The 21,801-nt window shown below is 37.1% G+C and overlaps 1 protein-coding gene and 1 non-coding gene across 4 annotated transcripts; both read left to right on the forward strand.

Annotated features, from left to right (window-relative positions):
* The first annotated feature begins 651 nt into the window (after nt 1–651).
* ATG16L1 (autophagy related 16 like 1) lies at nt 652–21,686 on the forward strand. 3 transcript variants are annotated; one of them, XM_088132399.1, is made up of 20 exons: nt 653–1,067; nt 1,274–1,492; nt 3,087–3,180; nt 4,210–4,315; nt 4,985–5,058; nt 5,151–5,402; nt 6,400–6,465; nt 8,541–8,627; nt 9,905–9,961; nt 10,146–10,193; nt 10,901–11,003; nt 12,638–12,743; nt 13,297–13,367; nt 14,464–14,535; nt 15,601–15,721; nt 18,270–18,375; nt 19,519–19,668; nt 19,969–20,016; nt 20,437–20,538; nt 20,886–21,686. In XM_088132399.1, exons 2-20 carry the CDS (start codon nt 1,378–1,380, stop codon nt 20,977–20,979), a joined length of 1,872 nt encoding a protein of 623 aa, XP_087988525.1. In that variant the 5' UTR covers nt 653–1,067; nt 1,274–1,377; the 3' UTR covers nt 20,980–21,686. The 3 variants fall into 3 exon arrangements, with proteins under 3 accessions (XP_087988526.1, XP_087988527.1, XP_087988525.1); XM_088132400.1 differs by lacking the exon at nt 10,146–10,193 and having other exon boundaries at nt 652–1,067; XM_088132401.1 differs by lacking the exons at nt 9,905–9,961; nt 10,146–10,193 and having other exon boundaries at nt 652–1,067.
* LOC112542472 (small Cajal body-specific RNA 6) lies at nt 13,874–14,142 on the forward strand. The gene has a single exon (XR_003086223.1).
* Nucleotides 21,687–21,801: the final 115 nt, after the last annotated feature.

Genomic DNA, 21,801 nt, shown 5'->3' on the forward strand with positions numbered 1-21,801 from the left:
GCAGATATAAAACTACAACAAATACTTTCTTTTGCTGGACTCCTGAAGCAGGCTTCGTTAAAATCGCCCACGTTTTTGAATGGAAAGAAATTATCTTGCACTGCTAACCTTATCTAAGCGGAAAACAAAACAAAGTGAAACGACGGGCGGTGTCAGTTTCCCAAAGCTGTGGACTGGGTCGCGCTGGGTAAATGCCGACCGGAATTGAAGGGAAAAGCATCTGGAAGCTACAAACTCAGCCCCACAAAAACAACGCACCAATTAAAACACGGAACTAAGATTTGTACCACTCTTTAGTTTATTTCAGTGTTTCTCAACCTTGGCGACTTTAAGATGTGTGGACTTCAACTCCCAGAATTCCCCAGCCCAGCCAGCAAGTCTGGCTGGGGAATTCTGGGAGTTGAAGTCCACACATCTTAAAGTCGCCAAGGTTGAGAAACACTGATGTCCGTCATCAGCAGGGAAAGAAGTAGGACCGAACCCCGCGGTGAAGGGGAAGGGGACACCGTCCCTGGCTCAGTTTTGCTGAAACTGAGCCCAGAATATGCCTCCCAACAAGCGCCTCCCTAGTTGAACTGTATGTGGCTGAAAGCAACTGTGCCACAATTCCCCGCCCATAGTGGTGCGTATCAAAGGCGCCTCTTCCCAGCATTCTTTCCTAAAATGGCGTATATCCTGGAAGCCCTGACCAGCCTCGTCCGCAGCCATTTTCTACCTCGCTTTTGCCTTCGCGCTTGCCGTGCGGCCCGCACTTAATAAGAAGGGCGCTCGCTAGGATGGACCAGCGAGGTAGTAACTGCATTTAGCGATGCGTGACCGTGGCCCACGTTCAGCAGGAAGGGCGGCCTTGTGAGTCAGGCATTGAGGTTGGAGCCTAATGTGATTAGCCTGCGACGCAGAAAGAGAAGGCCCGCTAGTGACGCCATCTCTCTCGGACTAAGGGGAATTCTGTGGGAGGTTGTCGCGGGAATGGATGGGGGCTGCGGCCCGGTTGAGGGGTGCGCGGAGGAAACTTCCAGGTGAAGGCAGCGCCCAACTGCCACCCTCCTTCTCCTTGATGGTCAGCGGTGAGTTTTGCCCGTCGGTCTTGTCTCTATCCCTGGGTGGGCCCGGCAGGCAGGATGGCTGGACGCCACCCATCTTTCTGGTCCCCTTCCATTCTGTCTCCTGTTCTTCTCGGAGATGACCCTTTCCCGTTTCTTCCCCAGCCCCGATCAGGCTGACAGACTTGCGGGTTTTTGTCTCCTACTGCATTATTATCGTTATTATTTAGAGTTCTGGCTCCAGCTCTCGTACACCCACTCTGTCTCAGGGGAAACCCGCATCCAGATGACTTGGGTTTTTGGCAAGGTGTAACGTCGCCAGATCTCCGGCAATATGTCTGTTGGGCTTAGGACATCGAGCTTCCCTGCCTGGAAGCGACATATCCTGGATGAACTGAAGCGACGAGACCAGTTACAAAGACAGGCCTTTGAAGAGATAATCTTGCAATGTAAGAGCTTTCAGGAGAATCAACTGAAATTCTTCACTTTAACTAGCAGGCAGGAATTGGCAATTTGTTGCAAATGCTCAATTATAAATACTGTGATTTCTAGACTAGATAAGGGACGTTTTGTTGTTGCGACTGTAGTTTAATTAATTGAGGTTCTGTTGATGAGTCTTTGGGCCAATTTCAGTAAACTAGCCAAAGTTCCTAATTTACTGTCTTATAATTCAGTTGAAAACTATTTTTCTTCAGTGGATTCCAGAAAATAAACTCCAAAAAGAAAAGGTTGAATGATATGTTGTATGAAAAAAAGGAGTTTGGTGTGTTACTAATCTCATCTTCATGGACTGAACATACATTTGTAAATACTCTATTGTTTCTTTCTTAGACCAGGTTCACACAGTACATTAGGCTAAAATTTGTTCACTGGTTTGTGATTCTGTGTGTTGTGCAAACCCAGTCATTTGGGTTATTTTGTGGTGCTCTGTGTTGTACGCACCCAGACAATTGGTGAATTCAGTTAACTGTGGGTTAATGTATTATATAAACAAATATTTAGAATGTATTCATTCCCATGGGTGTAATGCTATTTGCATATTATCTTTTATCTTTTTTATGGATTTTATGTGTGTGTGTGTTCCTTCGAGTCAGTTTTTGACTCCTGCTGACTGCCTGGATTAGTCTCTGCAGTTTTCTTGGCAAGAGTTTTGGAAGTGGTTTGCCACTGCCTCCTTCTTAGGGCTGAGAGAGAGAGAGGCCCAGTGTTACCCAACTGGCTTTGTGCCTAAGGCAGAACTAGAGCTTGCGGTCTCCCAGTTTCTAGCCTGATGCCTTAAGCACTACATCACACTGGCTCTTTTTTATGGACTTGGGATTGTAATAAAAAAATATAGATCCACAAGCCCTGAACTTTGAATACTTCTTGTTTACACTCTGCTCAATGACAAGGAACCTTCTCACCAGTTCAGTAGCATAAGGAGAATTACCTAATCGCTTGGAATCTTTGCTCTCAGGCCAGCACCCATTTGGTGAGAGAAAGATTTTGCAATCTGGAACAGTCTTTTAATACATCATTGAATCCTCTTCCAGATTCTATTATTCAAAACATCGGGTTGTAAAGTAGAACAATGTCCTATTAAATGACTCATTCATTTACAGAAGCCTAGTTGAACAAGTCTGAACTCATAACCATACTATTGTGCACTGTGAGAGAAAACAGACAAACAGAAACTTTATTTCGATCATTGACCAATAAAAATACATTCCATAAAACAAACAAAGCAAAATTATCCTGTAACATCAATAACTGTTGGCAATCATTTGTGGGTAAAGCTTACACATAATGTAGCATAATTTTGATACTCTTAGAGAAATAAATTTATCTTGGTTGTTTAACAAGTAATGCAAATAAAGTTTATGTGAGAGAATGTCTTCTTGGTTAGACACTTTTTCAGCATGTCTGAAGTAGGTGTAGTTTCTGTGAAACTGTTTATATCCACAGTTCAAAGACTATAATACCATGTGGCAAGCTTATTAATGGATTGTACAACTAATAAGGATCTTTTCCATTTTTAAAAAATTAAATATTTTGGCCTGTTAGATAACAAGCTCCTGGAGAAGTCAGATTTCCATTCAGTGCTGGCTGACAAGCTACAAGTGGAAAAGTATGATTTGCCAAACCGGCATGAGATCAGGTACTTTTTAAGTCAATTCTAGGGAGAGTTACTGTGTCTTCTTTACAACCAGCAATATAACAGGGCCTTTTGCTCTCCTGTGTAATATTCATTACAATTATTTACTACTAATAGCTACTGCATAACTTTGTGTTTGATTCTATACATGCTGCACATGCTTTATTTCCAAATAAGTTTGTTTATAGATATAGTAGTCTGGACCAGTCAGATATAGATATAGATATAGATATAGATATAGATATATGTTAATTTAATCTTAATTTTGTAACATATGTGGCAAATTATACATCCATGGTGATATAATTATGCAAATGATGCAAATTACATCAAATTGTGTAATGTCATTATGCGAATGATATAAATTGATGCAAATTATTATATTATTCAAATGTTGTAAATAACATACTGGTACTGTATACTTTCATATTTATTGGGCATTTGGGAATGATAGGTAAGCCCTCCCCCCAAATCATCTGTTAAAATAAGGCTTCATTATTTTAAATAGAGATCAGTGGCATACAATACAAAGAGGAATGGGAATTGCTTAATGTAATCTCAATGAAATGTCAGTGGAAAATCAATGTGTGGAGACTGTATTAGTTCTTGTGGAGTACAGGTAGTCCTCGCTTAACGAGCATTCAGCAACTGTTCAAAGTTACAACAGCGCTGAACAAATGGTATTTACAACAGTCCTCAGAGTTCCAGCCATCACAGCGTCCCTGCAGTCACATGATCGCAATTTCCGACATTCCCTGCCAGCTTCCCACAAGCAAAGTCAGTGGGGAAGCCAGCAGGAAGTCAGAAGTCACAATCACATGAGGTCCTTGCGTAACAACAGCAACCAGGACTGCCAGAATTGCTGTCGCTAAGCAACGCAGTCACATGACATCACGCTTTATGACCGCATCACTTAATGATGGAAATTCAGGTCCCAATTGCCGTCGTAACCCGAGGACTACCTGTAGTTTGAACATCTGCATGAATTAGATAAACTCAGCATCTTACCTTCTGTTCCTTTGGAAAATTCAGCCCAGGACATGATGGTGCAAGAAATGATGCTCATCTTCAAGAAGTAGCTCAATTAAGGATTAAACATCAAGAGGAGTTGACAGAGCTGCACAAGAAACGGGGCGAGGTTAGGAAAAATTTGTCCTTACTTGCAGCAGTACAATGCACAAATACTATTATTTGATTCTCTATCCCATGAATTTCAGAACAATAAAAATGTATCTCCAAAAGAACTTTTTATATTAAGCAGTCAACGTTTGCGCTTTTCTCTTGCTTTCATTCTAATAAAAAAAAAATCAATATATATTGTTGTAGACAAAGCAGCATTTATTCAATTTTTTAATTAAGATACTTTGTTTTTGTGATGCCTTTCTTCATCTGTTACTAGAAACCTGGGAAATGATTTATGATACCTACTTCTTTTAAGATTCTGTGTTTAGAAATTAAGGTACAACTTACTGTATCTTTCAGCTACAACTTACTGTGCCTTTCAGTTACATTGTGTAGTCATGATTGTCTTTTGATTTCTGTATTCATTGATCACTTAAGTTTGTCCATATGGGGTCCGTAAATCTACCAAATGAATACAGCATGAATACAGTGATATCTTGGTTTTGATTGAGAGACATAAAATACATCCTTAATGAAGTGCATGCATTCAGAGAGATGCAAAAGAGATGCAAAAACTACCAACTATGATAGAAATTTTGATTCTTCGTTAACATAATTAACTAAGTAACATTAATGTTAATGTTATTAATTAACATTAACTTCACTATTTTTTCTTTCTTTGTAGTTGGCCCAATCTGTGATTGATTTAAACAATCAAATACAACAGAAGGACAGAGAAATACAAACAAATAATGTCAAGTGAGTAAAATCCATTTATTATCAATAGAACTTTATCTTGGTCCTCAGTGCTAGCCTTCAGATTTTCATTATATTAGTTGCTTCCATTGAAGAATTGCAGAGTATTTACAGAAGATATCTGAACTGGAAACAGAGTGCCATGATTTGTACAACAAGCTTCAAGATCTCGAACGAGCTAATCAGACTCTTAAGGATGAATATGATGCTCTTCAAATCACCTTTACTGCTCTTGAAGAAAAATTGAGAAGAACCACTGAAGATAACCAAGAATTGGTAACCCGTTGGATGGCAGAAAAGGCTCAAGAAGCTAATCGGCTCAATGCAGAAAATGAGAAGGATTTAAGGTATGATGCTGGCAGTATTTTCCATGTAAGCATGTGAGTTCAGACTGTTAGAAACCTATCCTCAGAATTCCTTCTTCCTTTGTCCCCATGCCTTTGCCATGTTTCTTTTTCCTTTGATTATCAGAGGCTTTGGGGTGTGGTTTTGAATCCTTTAGAGTAATGGTAGAGGCTTCTTCAAGTTGAGCTCAACTCCTGGTAACTGGCAACAGTATGAGAAAGGTTAGCTGTTGCCTTTTTCTGGAATGTTTTTCAATTTCTCAGTCTACCCTACTGCTCTGTTATTTCTTGGTAATCTATCCAGTCATTAAAAGGCCTTTACTTGCTTGGCTTCTGAGCTAAGCCATCTGCTGAGGTCTAGTCTTTAAATCCTTATGTTTATAAAATTTTGATTTGAGGCTTAAGCTTGGTTTGAATATAAAACAGTTAAATGTTAGCTCATAATATTCAGATTATGCCCATTCAAATAGCCTCATTTTTTCCTGATGTGTTTCTTCATAATGTGAATATTATATCTAAACTAGTAGACTAAATCTAGAATTAGCATCAGTTTCTGTGATGGAAATAATGTCTGATATTCACAATATGTCAGTATTTATGGGGACTGCTCATATGTTAAAACTGTTGATTTATTAGTGCTATTTTATTTAAGAAATGTAGTACCCTGTAAGAATTACAAAATGACTTTAAGGCACCTTAAAACATCCTAGTTAAGGTAAATGTTTCTGGGCAGTTAGTTTTCACTTGGGCCCAGTGAGACATGAGATCCAGTGTACTCCGATGAACCTTGCATTTTACTAGCATCAAGATGCAGATACATTTTTTGAAGCAACAAGTCTGCCCACTGGGATTTCTATACCAGGGAGCTTAAGCCAATAAGACATTGGGGGGTTTCTCCTAATTACCAGATCCTTAACACTTGGAATGCAACTGTTCAAATGAATATTGATAAATGTTACAGAGTTGACACATATTTCCTAACATTTTTCTTCTCTGGTAGGAGAAGGCAAGCTAGGCTTCAGAAAGAACTAGCAGAAGCTGCTAAAGAACCACTGCCAATTGAACAGTAAGCATTCACTAGTCTAATTACTTCCTAATGACTATATTACTCCCATTTCCAGGCTGAAAATATGAAAATTCATTGTCCAGGCTGCATGATTGTTTGGCTCCTAATTTTACATCGGCATTCTGATGTAAAATGTGTGATCAAATTATAAAAGCTTCCTAATTTTATCAGCAACAAAATTGTGGAGAATGGGAATAAAGATGATAATGGATTTTTGTTGGGTTGGGTGAAATTATCTTCCCCTTTCCCAATTGTGATAAATTGTGTATTCTTAGACAATTGTCAAGAATCAGAAAAGCAAGTTTATTTATTGGTGGCAGCTTGGTGTCAACGAATCTGGTGGATTTACCTTCATGAATGCTTTCATCTTCTTCCTTGACTCAACCATAGTAGGGACAGATTTCCCCTGCCAACTAAAATTCTGATTTTTTAAAAAAAAATTCATTTATTTTCACCAAGACTTTAATCCTTATTTTTATATCCCTTGATCTTTGTAACTTTGGTATTTACTGACTTTAGATTTACAGTTTGCAACAACTTTATTGGCTCTATATATTGACTTTGTTTTTCTTTATTTTGCTTCCTTATCTTGGCCTTCTGGAGCTTAACATGTTTCATACAACTCAATGGCTATATCAGGTGGAAAGAAAATGTATATGAGAAACAAGAACTGATTAGCAATAGATCAGATTAACCAGCCACAAACTTTTTCTTTTAAATAATTGTACAAGCATCAGATTGCTTAGTTTGGTAGTTACTGTATATGGAACTTACCTTGCTTTGCTTTACTTCTGCTTATTTTACTGCATCGTGTACTAAGTGAACTTGTTTGGACTAGGTATTAATTATTTGCATTTATTCTTTTAAGTGCATTGATACAGTTCTAAACTTATTTTAAAGTACAGCAAGTTTATTCTTGCCTAACTTAATTACCTGAATTTATTATTTATTTTTATTTTATTTATTATTAAATTTGTATGCCGCCCATCTCCCCCAACAGGTGACTCTGGGCGGCTCACGATTAAGAATCAAAAGCCCAGAAACAATTAAAATACCCCATAAATAATTAAATTACTCAATCCATAAAAATCCACTATAAAAAAAACCCTATACATAAATACTAAAGACATTCAAGATGATGGGGGGGGGGTAAAATCAATTACCCCACAAGACACTTCCATTGATGCAAGCCCCCATCCAGCCCCCAGGCCTTCTGGCATAGCCAGGATTTCATACCTTTCCTAAAGGCCATGAGAGTGGGGGCACACCATACCTCGGGAGGTAGATTGTTCCATAGAGCAGGGGCCACAGCAGAAAAGGCCCTCTTCCTAGATCCCAGCAGTCGAAATTCCTTGACTGGTGGTGTCTGCAACATGCCCCTTCTGCTGGACCGAGTGGGGTGGGCTGAGATAACGGGCAAGATAGCTCCTCATAGTTGACATTACAAGAGGAAGCTCCTGTATAAGGGATAACTATACAAATATTTTGTAATAACCTTAAAATATTTGGTACTGAATTAGTATTCTATGTGGTTGCAGCCAGATAGTGCTTGGAGGGGGCTTGTTATGTGTGATCTTGACTCCAAAACCACCTTATTCCTCTGACACTTTTAAAAATGGCCAGGAACTACACCAGCCTTAGAGCTGATAGTTAACTTTCATCCCATCATAGGGAACAGTAAGGGGGAAAAATGCTGAAATCACAAGTACAATGCAGTGAAATGTATGCAAACTTAGCTGGAATTCCATGGATAAAAATTTTCCTATTCTACTTTGTCAAATTGCTTAGAAATAGTTATATTTTAACTGATTGCACAAAGTTTACATTCAAAGTTAAATAATTTCAGTTTTAACAAGTTATATTAAGCAATGTGATTAAAAATTGTAAAAGGCAAATAAAATACAGCAATGGCATAGCTAATTCTGTTGTTCAGTTATCGTTTACATCATCCCTAAGAACTGTGCTGATAAGTACAGGCAGTCAAATTCTGTATTTGAAATAGTAGAGGAGGAGGCTGCTTAATGTGAAATGCCTGATCTTCTTGAACATTCAAGGTATGATCTGTCTTTCTCCAGGGATGATGATATTGAAGTACTCACAGATGAAACCTCCGATCCAGCTGAGGAGACATCTCCAGTTCGGGCTGTCACCCGGACAACAAGGTAATATGTGAGCAGAGATGTTTGGAAGCGTTTTTTCCAAAGAGTTTCATATAATATTTCCAGGTGGGAAGAAAAACTCGTAACTATTCTTGATTTGATTCAAGAACTTCATCTTAAGAAGAAAATGTATTGAGAAAGTTACTCTTTCCTGGGTAGATGAATTATAAATTAATTGATAACTGATGCCAGTGTGAAGATAATTTAGCAGCTATATGCCCTATTGTAATAAAATGAGAATTGCACAGCTGTTGTTTTTTGCTCCCATTTATTTTAGTAGGATACAAATGAGAACATTAGCTTTATGCCTATAGCAAACAGTCCAATAGTTACAGAGTTCTCTGATGTTCCTATTGAACCTTTTTTCAAGAAATCCCTATTTTACAGTACCATTATTCTTTAGCTAGGAATATTTCCAAATTTTAACTTTGTAGGGCTCACAAATAAGTACAGGGAAGGAGTCTCTCCTTTTCTATCCACATCTGCTTTTTACCATAGCGGTGCTATTCCTGATGCTGGAAAGAGCATTGTAAAGCTCTGATGGCCTTGAATTAAAATGGTGCTCTAACAGTTAGGAAATAGTCCCTACACAGCTTCAGAGAGTTGGGTTTATACCAACATTCTCAGTTTGTTTATGGCAGAGCCATGTCATGGGGATAGTAAAGGAAGACTCAAATCCTCTCTGTGTAAATATTAACAAGATCAAAATTATAAAAGGTTGAAAATGTTAAGAGCCATACTAGTTAACACTGAAAGCTTTGTAAAAAGTTGCCTTTTTGGACAGTTGGCCCATCTAATATTGGTGATAGCTGCAGATAATAGGCTCTTAGATAATTTTGTTTCCAACCCTATGTTGGAACTGAATCTGCAAACAAAACATGCAGAACCTAAAGTCTTTCCATTTAAACTGGCTTAAAAGCAAAAATGTTTACACTTCTTGTTAAAGGCCAGTATAGGCCAACTATCACATTAGTCATGAGAATGCTTGGGTACAAGAAAGAGTATGTGCTCTGCCTTCATATAAGTATGTCTTTAATTTTATTCTCAAAGTTCCAATTAAATCTATTAGGGAGCCTTTTTCTTCCTGCTCATAGGACAACAAAAATTGTCTTCAATTCATAATTGCTTATGCAAGCTTTTTATTTAGATCCAAGATGGTGGCTTTTTGGACTGTCCTGTTACCATTAACTTTCCGTGCTGAATGTGGGGCTTGAAGATTGAGAGTTATGGTCTTGTGTGTTTTGTTCTGTCCTTGAAAACTGTCCTCCCCTTCTCTTTAGTAAGCGACTCTCCCAGCCCACTGGAGGCCTTCTGGATTCTATCACTAATATCTTTGGGTAGGTTGGAATATGTTTACCTTTTCGTGACATATTAGTTCAATATATACCAGCACCTCAGTGATGCTAGGAATGCAAACAATTCTTCTTATGTCAAGTCTTTTTTCTAGTTTCTATCTCTCCTTTTCTTTTGTGTTCAATTCCTTACTTCTGCTGTGTGCTGACCTCTGATCTTTCCCTCCAGTCTGTCTGAGTCTCCCCTTTTGGGACATCACTCTTCTGATACTGCCAGGTGAAAATTTGCTTGAAATTATTCACACTTAATCCAGCATGCGATGAGAGATGCTGAATAATTGTGTCATGTTGTTTCTGTAGCATTGAAAAGACTTTCCGGTTAAATGATGCATAGATGTATCATAGATGCCTGAGGTATAACAACTCAGAGAAGAATTGCTGAATATAATCTGTATGACTGCTGTGGCCAGTCATTTTAGTAATTTTTGTGTTATGTAGAAGTTCTCTGTTAATAATGCAATGTATGTTTTAAATTAGGCACCAATCATAGGTTATGTACATTTGCAACTGAATAGGATTTACTTTGTATAGGGAAAAGCACTGTTAAAAAAATAGTAGCAGATATTTAGCATATTGGTGTCAGACAATATTCGCCTCTATTGGCAGACAATTTTAATTTGGGATTCAATACAGCTGCTGTAATTTTGATAAATTTTTCCCTACTCTGGCATAAAGAGTTTTTATGCAATCAGTTGGGTTCATGCAAGAAGCCAATTGCAAAGATTATAGAGGAGTCCCTAACATGCACACCCATCTCTGGGTATTGCTGCCCTGTTTTTGAAATATTGAATTTGTTTTAAGACTCCTTGGCTTTCCTCCTATTCTTACCTATTGTGTAATTGGGGTCATCCCCCGGCCTATAGTCTGATGATACAGCTAATTTCCTCCATATGCTTATTTGCGTATTGATGTGACCTTCCTCAGGAGGCGTTCTTTGTCCTCATGTGCTATCCCTCAAGATAGTACCGATGTACATCCTACTGCAAGCAAAGAGGTCCGAGTCCCCAACACAGCATTGTGTGTCTTTGTAAGTATATCTAGGATGCATTATCTTTAAAGAATAAATATGTTTTGCTGAGTAGTTTTCCAATTTACTTTTGTGTGGTACTTACTTTGCAGTGTAAACATGTGAATTGCTTCAGGTTTTACTTCATGTTCAGGCATCCATTTCTTTGTTTTCATGATGAGATGCTATATGTTCATGATATGACTAGCACAAGGGTCTTTTGTGGCCTTGCAAAGAAAGAGCTGTAGTGCAAAGAGCAGGACCCATTTTGCAACAAGAAATGGATCCTGCTAAATCAGCCAAAACCTGAGGAATTGTAATAAATACTGAGGTCAGTGATGACTACAGAAAGGTCTGATTGCACTAGTGTAATTGTGTATCCATACCTTCCAGAGCTCCCAGCAGTTTTTCTCTCTCCCATCCATGCTCCAGTAATGTTGTAAGATGTTATAAAGCTGCTGACATTATACGGGTATAGTCAGTTCATGTTGCTTGCAGTCAAAAGCACTCAGAGCTGACTCTCCCCCAACAAAGCTAATGAAGGAGCTGTCAGTTCTGGAATGTGTTCTAATGTGCATGATCTTTAGTTTTCAAGCTGAGACCTCTTTTTTTCCCCTGCAAATATTTTTTTTCTGACTCGGCATCACTTTTCCACTTTTAACTTCTATAATAGTTTTTTTAATTATTATTAAATACATTAAGTCACTTTAGTAATGGGACCAAATGTACGGCATTGTTTTATGAATGACATGGAATAAACACATAACAAATATGATTCTACAATGTAGGCATTTAATCCTAAACAGTGTAAAATCTCATAATGTACAAATACTAAACATAGTCCAGGAAAAACACACACACATGCATACAGACATAAACACAAATCTGGTAGTTGTTTTACTTCATAAATTTTTCTGTTTTAGTTGGTATTTATATCTTTTAATGTACAGTATTTATTTATTGTTTTCAGCCTTGTTGTACGCTGCCCAAAGTTGCTTGCTGGTGAGATGGGCAGCTATATCAATTGTATACATAAATAAATAAATAAAATGCAAAATTAGTTCAATTTTTCTTTTCATTCTGATATACAAGATTGTCAGATTTACTGCTTTACTAATGGTCCATTCTTTTCTTGATCACTTTTCAGTGTGTAGCTTTTATCATTTCTTCAGTATTTTGCAATGATTTTTTGACAACAGTGAAGAAATCTTTTATCTTATCTGACTTCATGAAATGAATATTAATATATGTGGGTGTTACAACACATACACTGATTTTTCATCTTCCCTCTTTTCCATATATTTTCCTATATGTATTTTATTATAATTTCAGAGTTGCAAACAGCATTCAGAATCATTGATTTATCATAGATTTTTAGGAGGTGGAACTCCTTGGAGCAAAAAAAAAAAAAAAATCCCGAAGTCTTTTTCTATAATTTTTTTAAGAGATTGGTTGCTACATGTATTAAGTTACTTATAAATAGCTTCAAACAGGAAATGGAACTCAAAAGTTGATAGACATTTGGGGAGGGTTATTATTAACTCTGTGAGAGTCTGGTTCAATTTTTATGTATGCTGTCAGAGGCTAACAGATCTGGGTCCTGAAATCATCAATAATTGTTGATTGTGTTTATTGTTTGTTTTGCATCTCCTTAGGATGCTCATGATGGGGAGGTTAATGCAGTCCAGTTCAGCCCTGGCTCTCGTTTATTAGCAACAGGAGGCTCAGACCGGAAAGTCAAAATTTGGGAGGTTTTTGGTGGTAAGCTCTTTAAGGAGATATCGGGAAAAGAGACAAGAGGTTTTAATTCCTGGAGATAGGATTTTTTTCTTCCAAGTTTGATTCCATAGTTGATAGCTTCAAAATATAGCTACACTTCTGAGCTAAGAAATTAATTAGGAATCCCAAAATAAATTCCTTAGTGCATTGGAATGATAAAATGTCTTTTCCAGAACTATTTAGTCAATAGGAGAGGATGTATGGGTCTAGTGATGCAGCACAGTCTTGGTTTGATTAATCCCTAGCATTTCCATTAGAAGGATATAGTGAAATACCTAGGATTGGGAAAGATAATTTTCTCTGCCCAAATTCTGAAGAGAGCTACTACTAGATGGAGTAGTCAAAACTGAGTCTTATAGCCTGTCTTAGTTATAAGTCAGCTTTATGTATCAAGAAACAGAAATAACATGTCACTAATTCTAGGCAATCAGTTCTGTGGTTTATATTTTTGAGAAGTTTCTTAGCTTTGCTGAATGAAACTGAAGTGCATTCATACTTTTCTTGCCTCCTAACTCTTTTTTCTTTTATATTACAGATAATTGTGAATTGAAAGCCGCCCTATCTGGCAGTAATGCAGGAATTACTAGTGTAGAGTTTGATAGTGCTGTGAGTATGGGTGTATTTCTTTTTTGCAAATATCTTCTGTCCTGCTTCCCTAGCCACATCACTTAGGACATTTCCAGATGAACAGTTAATATTGCTACCAAGCAAACTGCATTGTGCAGCAATTCAGTCCTATTCCTTCGCATATTTTTTTTTCTGGTAAGGGAAAAAAATGGAAGAACTGGAAAATATGGGAGTATTGTATATAATAGACTATAGTTTCTGATATGCCTATCTTCCTCCTTGAATGAGCAATACCATTGCACATTAAAAGACAGATCATCTGAAAAATGAAGTAATTGTTCTGAAGTAGGTATAAAATTATGAATCTTTTTAGTAACACACTATTTTATTCCATTTTTTTCCTGGAAGATCCCTGAAAAAATTAGGCCTGTTGCCTGTAAAAATAGACAGCTGATGTACTTTTAACCAGATCACTTTTTAATAATGCTGAAGCATTTAATGTTAGTCTGCTGCTTCTACATGATAGGGAAACTGAGTTTTGCTGAGGTCAGTGATGAATAGTAAAAGGTCTGATTTGCCCAGAAATATTGCTTCCCTTACCATCTAACTCCCAGCAGTTACTCTTCCATCAAGCTATAGAAATGGTATGAGTGGAAGAGCATTTGCTGATACGTTGTGATGTATTCGGCTTGTGTCTTTGTAGAGTATTGAGTAGACACCACTGAAATTGTTATCCAACATAAAATAGTAAAGGAGTTTTAAGTATTGGAGGCATGTAAATGGGCGTATGATCTCAATTTTTTTAACTGAGACCTCTTCTGAAGCAAAACATCTTCTCTGCCCAGGGCACTAGCAGCAGAAAGAAGTATTAGGAATAGGAGAAAGAATGGATGAGGCAAATAAATGGGAAAATAATCGATGAAAAGAAAGGGAATCAGGATAGACGAGAGGGGAGAGAATATTTAAAGATAATGAAGCTTCAAAAACTTGTAAATAAGCCCCAGAAGAAGTGATAAGATTTGGCAGTGGCCTAGATTAAGATGAGAGCATAAAATAATGTGAAACAAAATTACTTAGGCATTGCAGATTGTAGAAATGGTTATTACAGAAAACATTTTAAAAATTATTTCCATAGGGTTCTTATTTATTAGCGGCTTCAAATGACTATGCCAGTAGGATCTGGACAGTGGATGATCATCGGTTACGGGTGAGTGTTTTTTTCAAAGCAAGGTGCATGTGCCAAATTCTTGCAAGTTTTATAACTATAAAAGAGATATTAGAAATTGATCTGGGGTGTGTTAATTAATGTTAACCCTAATTCTCAATACAGTATATTATAAAACTGCGTTGCCCATTAATCATCTTTTATCTATTTTTATTCATATAGCTTGTTTGCTATTTCCAATACAGAGTGATTTGAAACTGTTTGGAAACAGATATTAAGTATTTTTTCCAAATTAACATGATTCTGAAAGAATTATACAGTTTTATAACTTTGCATATATTTTAATATTAAAATACTTCTGAACATTATTAAAAGTGAATTAGTAGCAGCACTAGGTTGGCAAACTTTTGAATCTGGTTTGGTAAACATAAAAATGTATTCCATATTTATTACTTTCATTTTCTAATCCACTCCCTTTTTGCCATAACTTGGAGGGCAGGAACATGTTTTACATACAGACAGCTCTAGCTCCAGTCCCTGAGAACCCTGCATTAAAAATTAGTAAACTGCTAGAGTTGCTCTGCCTTAAACTATGAACTGTTACTAGATTTGCTACTGGTCCTCTATATAATGAACTTTATTTAATAGTAAATATTAAGTTGTATGAACTTGGAAAGGACTTCTCTGTTTAAAATTGTAGAACTTCACTGATGGGTCAGAGGGCCAGATGATGGTTTTCTGAAGATAGTCAACCAAATATCCCTGGGAAACTCAGAAACGGGATATAACAGCATGAGCCATATCTTGTTGCATATTCCTAGCATAGATAACCGGAGGTTCCGTTTGCCAACCATATCTGTCCTCCATTGTTATCTATACCACCAGTGAAGAAAAAAATATTTGCAACCTTTTGGATACCTATTTCAGATACCAAACCTAATGTTCAAACTTGCATTATACATAACAAGGGTTTTTTTTAGTCCTCAATGTAGAATGAGGGCTGGGTAATGCTTTAAAATTCTGTTTCTGCTAAATTGTTGAATAGTGAGCCTAGGGAGACCAAGTGTTGTAAAAATTTGTTTTCTTACATAATGTCAATCTCTCTAGCACACGCTCACGGGGCATAGTGGAAAAGTTTTATCAGCCAAATTCCTTCTGGACAAAGCTCGCATTGTATCTGGGAGTCATGACAGAACCCTCAAGCTATGGGACCTGCGCAGCAAAGTCTGTAAGGAAGCCGTTTCACAGTTTCCCACATGCATCAAAGGGACAAGAAGAACACTCATTGACTGATTACCTCTCAAAGCATTCAAAATTGCTGTTCTGTTAATCTTCTGATATGTATATGGATTCAAAGCTGGCTTCTTCCCTTGGGGTAGGACACTGAAAATGAGGAATGTTACTAAAGATTCATTCCATTGATCAGTGGAACTAAACATTTTACTGTTGCCCCAAGTGTCATCTTGGTAGTCACTTTTATAATATTTTTTATAATAATAAGTGAAATAGGTTTAGATTTCTAAACTTCCTTGACTTTGAAGCCATATCAGTCCTTGGATAAAAATGGCTAGTGTGCTTCTATGAAAAGACATGAGCAGATACCAGCATTAAAAAAATCTTATATTGTTTGATTGCTTGTTACTCTTACCCAGAGTGATTGTTAATCAGTTTCTTCTATTAGTATTTATATGAAATTTTAAAAAGTGTTAAGTGTTAAGTTTATTTCCTCTTCTTTAGCCATGTACATAACATAGGCTCTCTATGTCATTATACATCTAGGCTGATTTTGTTTTAACAGCAGTTGGCATTTTCCATTTGGTTTGTAGTTTTTGGCTCCTGATAATGCACATAAGCAGAAGTGGTAGCTACCGTTTATCTCAGTGCATTTGTATTCACCATTCAGCTAATATAAAATGGATCCAGTGCTATCCATGTATGAAGTTTGCATTTATGTTTGTATATGTGCAAATACTACTGTGACTCACAGTTTGATATGCATTGTTTTTGCAACCAGAAGAGTATGCTGGTTTAGGAAAGATGTATTTTCTGTTATTGGGCCAAGATTGATTTCTGCCCTTTGAAGTAGATGCCCCTGATAAAGATTTATATTAAGCAGTACTGCTGTCACCAGAGACTAAGCTTATATATCATACTGCAAAGGTCTATAATTGCTAAACCTTTAAGCAGTTAAGGAAGTGGGCTTTCCCCCTTTTTTTTTTTTTTTAGATTTCGTGACTAAGTTTTATAGAAATTTCCAAGTTTTGTTTATGATGGTGTTCATGCTTTTAATGACTTGATTTAGTGGCACCGCAAAAGATTGGTGAAGAACTAGTGGTGTGATCCACTTTTTCCTTCTGCATATATAAGATACATATTCTAACTAGCTGTTGCAAATTGTGTATAACTTAGGGAGCTTTGTATTGTAAATTCCTCCACGTGGATGGAGGAAAAAGCTTACTTAGCAAGCTCTGCAGATCGCTTCATTATAAATCACTCTGATTTGAGCCTTTTATCTATATTTCTACTTATAATAATTAAAATAAAGAGGACAATTTGAGTTGTCCTGTAATCTGATACCTGCACAAAGGAAGTGTAGCAGTATGTTAGAAGGAATGTCTCATGTACAGATATAATTGGCAGAAGATCTGGGTTCCGTTATTTACAAAATATGACATCAGACCATCCCAGATGTTGTGTGCTAGGAACTGCGGTGTTACTTAAAAGTATCCCTAGCAGTGGGTCAATTGTCTGAATTATGATTAAGTCACTGATAGATTGTGTCATCAAGCTATCTCTAGGTGTGATTGTTTATATTTCCTCTCTTGTAATAAAAGTATAAACAGATGACAAAAGCCCCCAGGGACTTTAAGCCTCAGCATAGACGAGAAGACCCAGGAAGAAAAGTAGTTGTGTACATGCCAGCTAGCAAAAGGAGTCCATCTACTGCCATTTCTTTGGGGTTCCTGGCAAGCTGGAAGGATGTGTATTAAGGACTTTTTAACTGTTTAAATATTTATTAAATAAAACTCTTTTTTGATATTTTGCCCTGAATTGAAACCGTTGTCTCCAAATCCTAAAAAAAACTATTAGCTACCGGTTGGCCACTGTTACCAACACACTTGGCATTGTTCTGCCAAGCATAAAAGGAAAATATGTTGCCATTCATTCTTAAAACATGAGAAAATTGTTCTTTATGTCTATCTTCTACTTTTTCTTTTTGCTTGTGCTTTAGAAAATTGATGGGGATGGATAGCTAGCTAGCTTATGTAGGCTCATGTTCCTACCAGTTTCAGTTCTTTTGAAATGAACCTAATGAAGACACAGGATCCTATGATAGTTTTTGAGCTAGAAATTAGACCTAGGTAAAATAGCCTTCAAATATCTCTCCTAAATTATAGATAGAGAAATTGTATGGATCATTTCTCTGAATTGAATTCCCTTTCCTCAGGATTTGGAATTGAATTTAAGCATGAGAAGCCAAGAAGTCTTTCGACCCCAGGAAATATTATAATACAATGAAAGACAGGGCATTCTCATTCATCCCTTGGCTAGCTCAAAACTAGATAAGTGTACTCCCCCATGAGCATTTCTCCAGAATTTTGTTCTGATTGCAATAATCTCCAAAACAAATTCTCTGACATAAAATTCAGTAAGAGCTAGTAAGGAATATGCAGTAAAATCTCTTTTGCCAATACTAGTATAAATAGCAATTTTGGCAGACATAGAAGAAAGATTCTGGGTTCAATTACATGATTAGTAACTTCATCTTTTTAAAGGTACAAAGACGGTGTTTGCTGGCTCCAGCTGCAATGATCTTGTCTGCACAGAACAGTGTGTAATGAGTGGACACTTTGATAAGAAAATTCGCTTTTGGGATATTAGGTGAGTGCTATGCTCTAATAAGTTGTGAAAATCAATGGTTCATTATTTCTGTATTGTATTAGAAATATATATTAAGGGTATATGGATTAGGTTTGATTTGAAAGTTTCACATAACTCAGAAATTTGATCCATTTCAAGTTAAATATTCAAACTGATCCACAAATCACTCAATTTATTTAGACTATGTATCTGCATTTAATCCAATATGATTCAGTGTATTAAACCACCTACACTGGAAAATACCAAAATGCATCTAATCTGAATCATTTTGGATTGTTGAGAATTCACACAGGCCTAATATATAGGCTCTAATTGCGGGCATTAAGCATTATGCAGTTCACCTGAGAAGTACAGGTAGGCAAAATGTTTCATTGTTGAAATGTCCTTTCCTGACCTCACTGGAAGTATTCCAACCTCAAAACATTCTATTCCAACTTCCTTTTGAAATTGGGAGAGACCATTTTGATGTCAGAATGATTCCAGTGAGATCAGAATCAGGTTCAGATTCAGGACCTTTTGACTGCAAAATATTTTACATGTTTCTAGCAAAGAGTGATAATGGTTGCAGTGTGAACCCATGTAGAAAACTACATATTAGTCAGCCCTAGGGCAGAGGAGAGATGCATAAACAATACCTGAAGCCACACTGCTAGACTTTTGGTTCACCTGAGTCAGAAAACTTGATCAGAAAAATGGTCCTGCTTCCAAACCTAGGAAATTCCCTGACTGGTTCCCAACAGGCAGGTAGTTTAAGGACTGATACCTTCACATTCAAATTTTAGGAGGTTGAGTAGTATTCAGTACTTCAGTGAAGAATATAATGCATTTAAGGCCAATGGAAAACAAATGCCTTTCTTCAGTGACTGCTACAAGAATGCTAGTAAACACTAAAGTGAATTTACCCATTGCTGTTTTAAAAACTTAAAAACATTCATACTTGAACATACTGGTTTTTAAAGACTAGATTTAAACACTGTTTTTGTTCTAAACTGCAAACAGTACAGAAAAGAAACCAATTAGCACATAAATTATGCTACTGATTACATCCTTTATCCACTGTAAAGTTTCTAATGAGGCTTCTCATATGCCACTAAACTAGGTACCATTAAGGAAATGTTAACTTGTGTTATATTTTGTTTTTAGAACTGAATGTGTGGTACGGGAAGTGGAATTACTGGGTAGGATTACAGCTCTAGATCTCAACCCTGAGAGAACAGAGCTTATTACTTGTTCTCGGGATGATCTGTTGAAAATTATAGATCTCAGAAGCAACACTGTCAAACAGACATTCAGGTGAGTATGGCTCTACAAGTGGGTTGTAGACTTCACGTCTGTGTCAAAGGCCAGGAATTCAGAGTTTATCCTGTTGTCATTTAATGGTAATAAGCAGCCAGTTCTTGAAAAGCATCTTTGTTGACTGCCCGTGTCATACTAATGTAGATATTTGTGCTTAATAAAAATAAAGGAAAAGGCCAGGTTGGTTTGATTATTAATTTTTCGGATTTGTGTTGCTAAGATGTCTATTCTGTAGCTGTCTATAAAATTAAAAGTACATTTAATAAATGGTTTTGTGTTGGGGGGTGTTTCTTCCAGTGCTCCAGGATTTAAATGTGGGTCTGATTCGACTAGAGTTGTATTCAGGTAAGAAGCTGAGCTACCAAAACTTGAGTTGGATGTAGTATTTTCTTCTGGCTGGCAAGTTTTATACATTGAGACACTTGATAAGTATATTAGATTAGTTAATTAAAGTTATTCTGTATTTCTATGAAACTTTGAGAACAGAACCAATTCTATCCCCATTGACCAGAAGAAAAGGAAGTTCAGAGCATCTAATTAGTTGTAGGGCTAATTCATTTTGCACTTAGTGTTTTAGGCAGGAGGGAAACTAATTTAGTGTCACCTCTGCAGTGTATTATAGCTAAATATGTTCCTCCCATTTGGTCAGAAGAGAAGTCCACGGCATTTGGGAAATTACCATCATCTAATGACATGTGCTACAAACAGCAACAACAATTTTTTTCTGTGCTTTTTCCCCTGTGCACCGAATCTGTGATTTTTCAGCCCTGATGGAAATTATGTTGTGGCTGGCTCAGCAGATGGATCACTGTATATATGGAATGTGCTCACTGGAAAAGTGGAGAGGACACTTTCCAAGCATCACAGGTGAGTCAAGATAATGTTAAAATCTGAACCTGCTACATTTTGTGAGGAAACTAGCCTTTAAGCCTTCCTGAAACTGATGCTCACTACATGTATTGGGGCTATTATTCCCAGTCTACAAAGCTAATGTTAAGTAAAACTAGAGCTAATTAAATGATTGCTCAGAACATTGCTGGAGTACATGAAGAGGTCAATGGCAACACATCCTTAAGCAAGCTTTTCTTGTTCTACTTAGTGAATAGCAATAGTCTTCAAAAATAGCTCTGTGGAGACTAAGCAGCATTTCCTCCTTAAGCCAAACTTTGTGTCTTTTGGGGATCTAATATATTTATGTTATCTTTTTGTTTCAGCAATCCTATCAATGCTGTGGCATGGTCACCATCTGGAGCCCACGTGGTCAGTGTGGATAAAGGAAACAAGGCTGTGCTGTGGTCTGAATTTTGACCTAAAAGTGCAAACACTAGCTTGCCAAAAAAAACCCAAAACAAAACACATGGGAAGGCAATGATCTGTTTCTGCCTACAGAGGGCAGAAGTCCCATATCTGGCTCCCACCCAAGTTTATTTGCTGAGTGCATAAGTTTGCCTTTAGCAAAGAATTATTGATGCATCCATGAGGAAGAAAAGCAGATCCTGATTACAGTATGTTGCTGCTGTCTAACTTTCATAAAGATTTGGGTGTAGAATTGGTCATTTTTAAAATGTACCATCTGCACACTGAAAAGGTTCTCACACCAGATAGCAGTGCTCCTGAAACAATATTCTATGGCATTTCACTTTTGAGTGCTGTAGCAAAAGTTCCTGTATGTTCTGACTTTTTGCATGTATTCACACATGTGTCTTCTTCTCTGAGCTAGCTAAGATACAAAGTGAAGGATCCTAAGGCATAGAATGGTGGAGTCTGAAGTGTAAGCTTATTTGAGTAAGTCCATGAATTTGGCAGTGGCATCTACAGGACCTCTAGTACTTAGCAAACCACAGCTTCTTGTATCAGCTTGATTAATGGCAGGCAGAATTGGCTGAAAAACAGACGTATCCTCCAAAGGTTATCCAGGTAGCAGTGATACAGAAGCATTTTAATTTGACCCAGTACATTTTGGGTTTTAATTGTGAGATAGAGCAAGAGGTTCTGTTGTAATGAAGAATGTATGATTAGCATGACTTCAGCACAAAAACCAAATACACAGCAACTTCTGCTATCCAGCAGTTTTGTATTGAGGGCAAAGGACACGAAAGGAAATAAACACCTGAAGCTGAATGTCCTGGT

Source organism: Python bivittatus, unplaced genomic scaffold (assembly GCF_059951505.1).
Source record: "Python bivittatus isolate LINGU-HERP-01145 unplaced genomic scaffold, Pbiv_v1 ctg000980_np1212, whole genome shotgun sequence".
In the NCBI taxonomy this organism is placed as follows: domain Eukaryota; kingdom Metazoa; phylum Chordata; class Lepidosauria; order Squamata; family Pythonidae; genus Python; species Python bivittatus.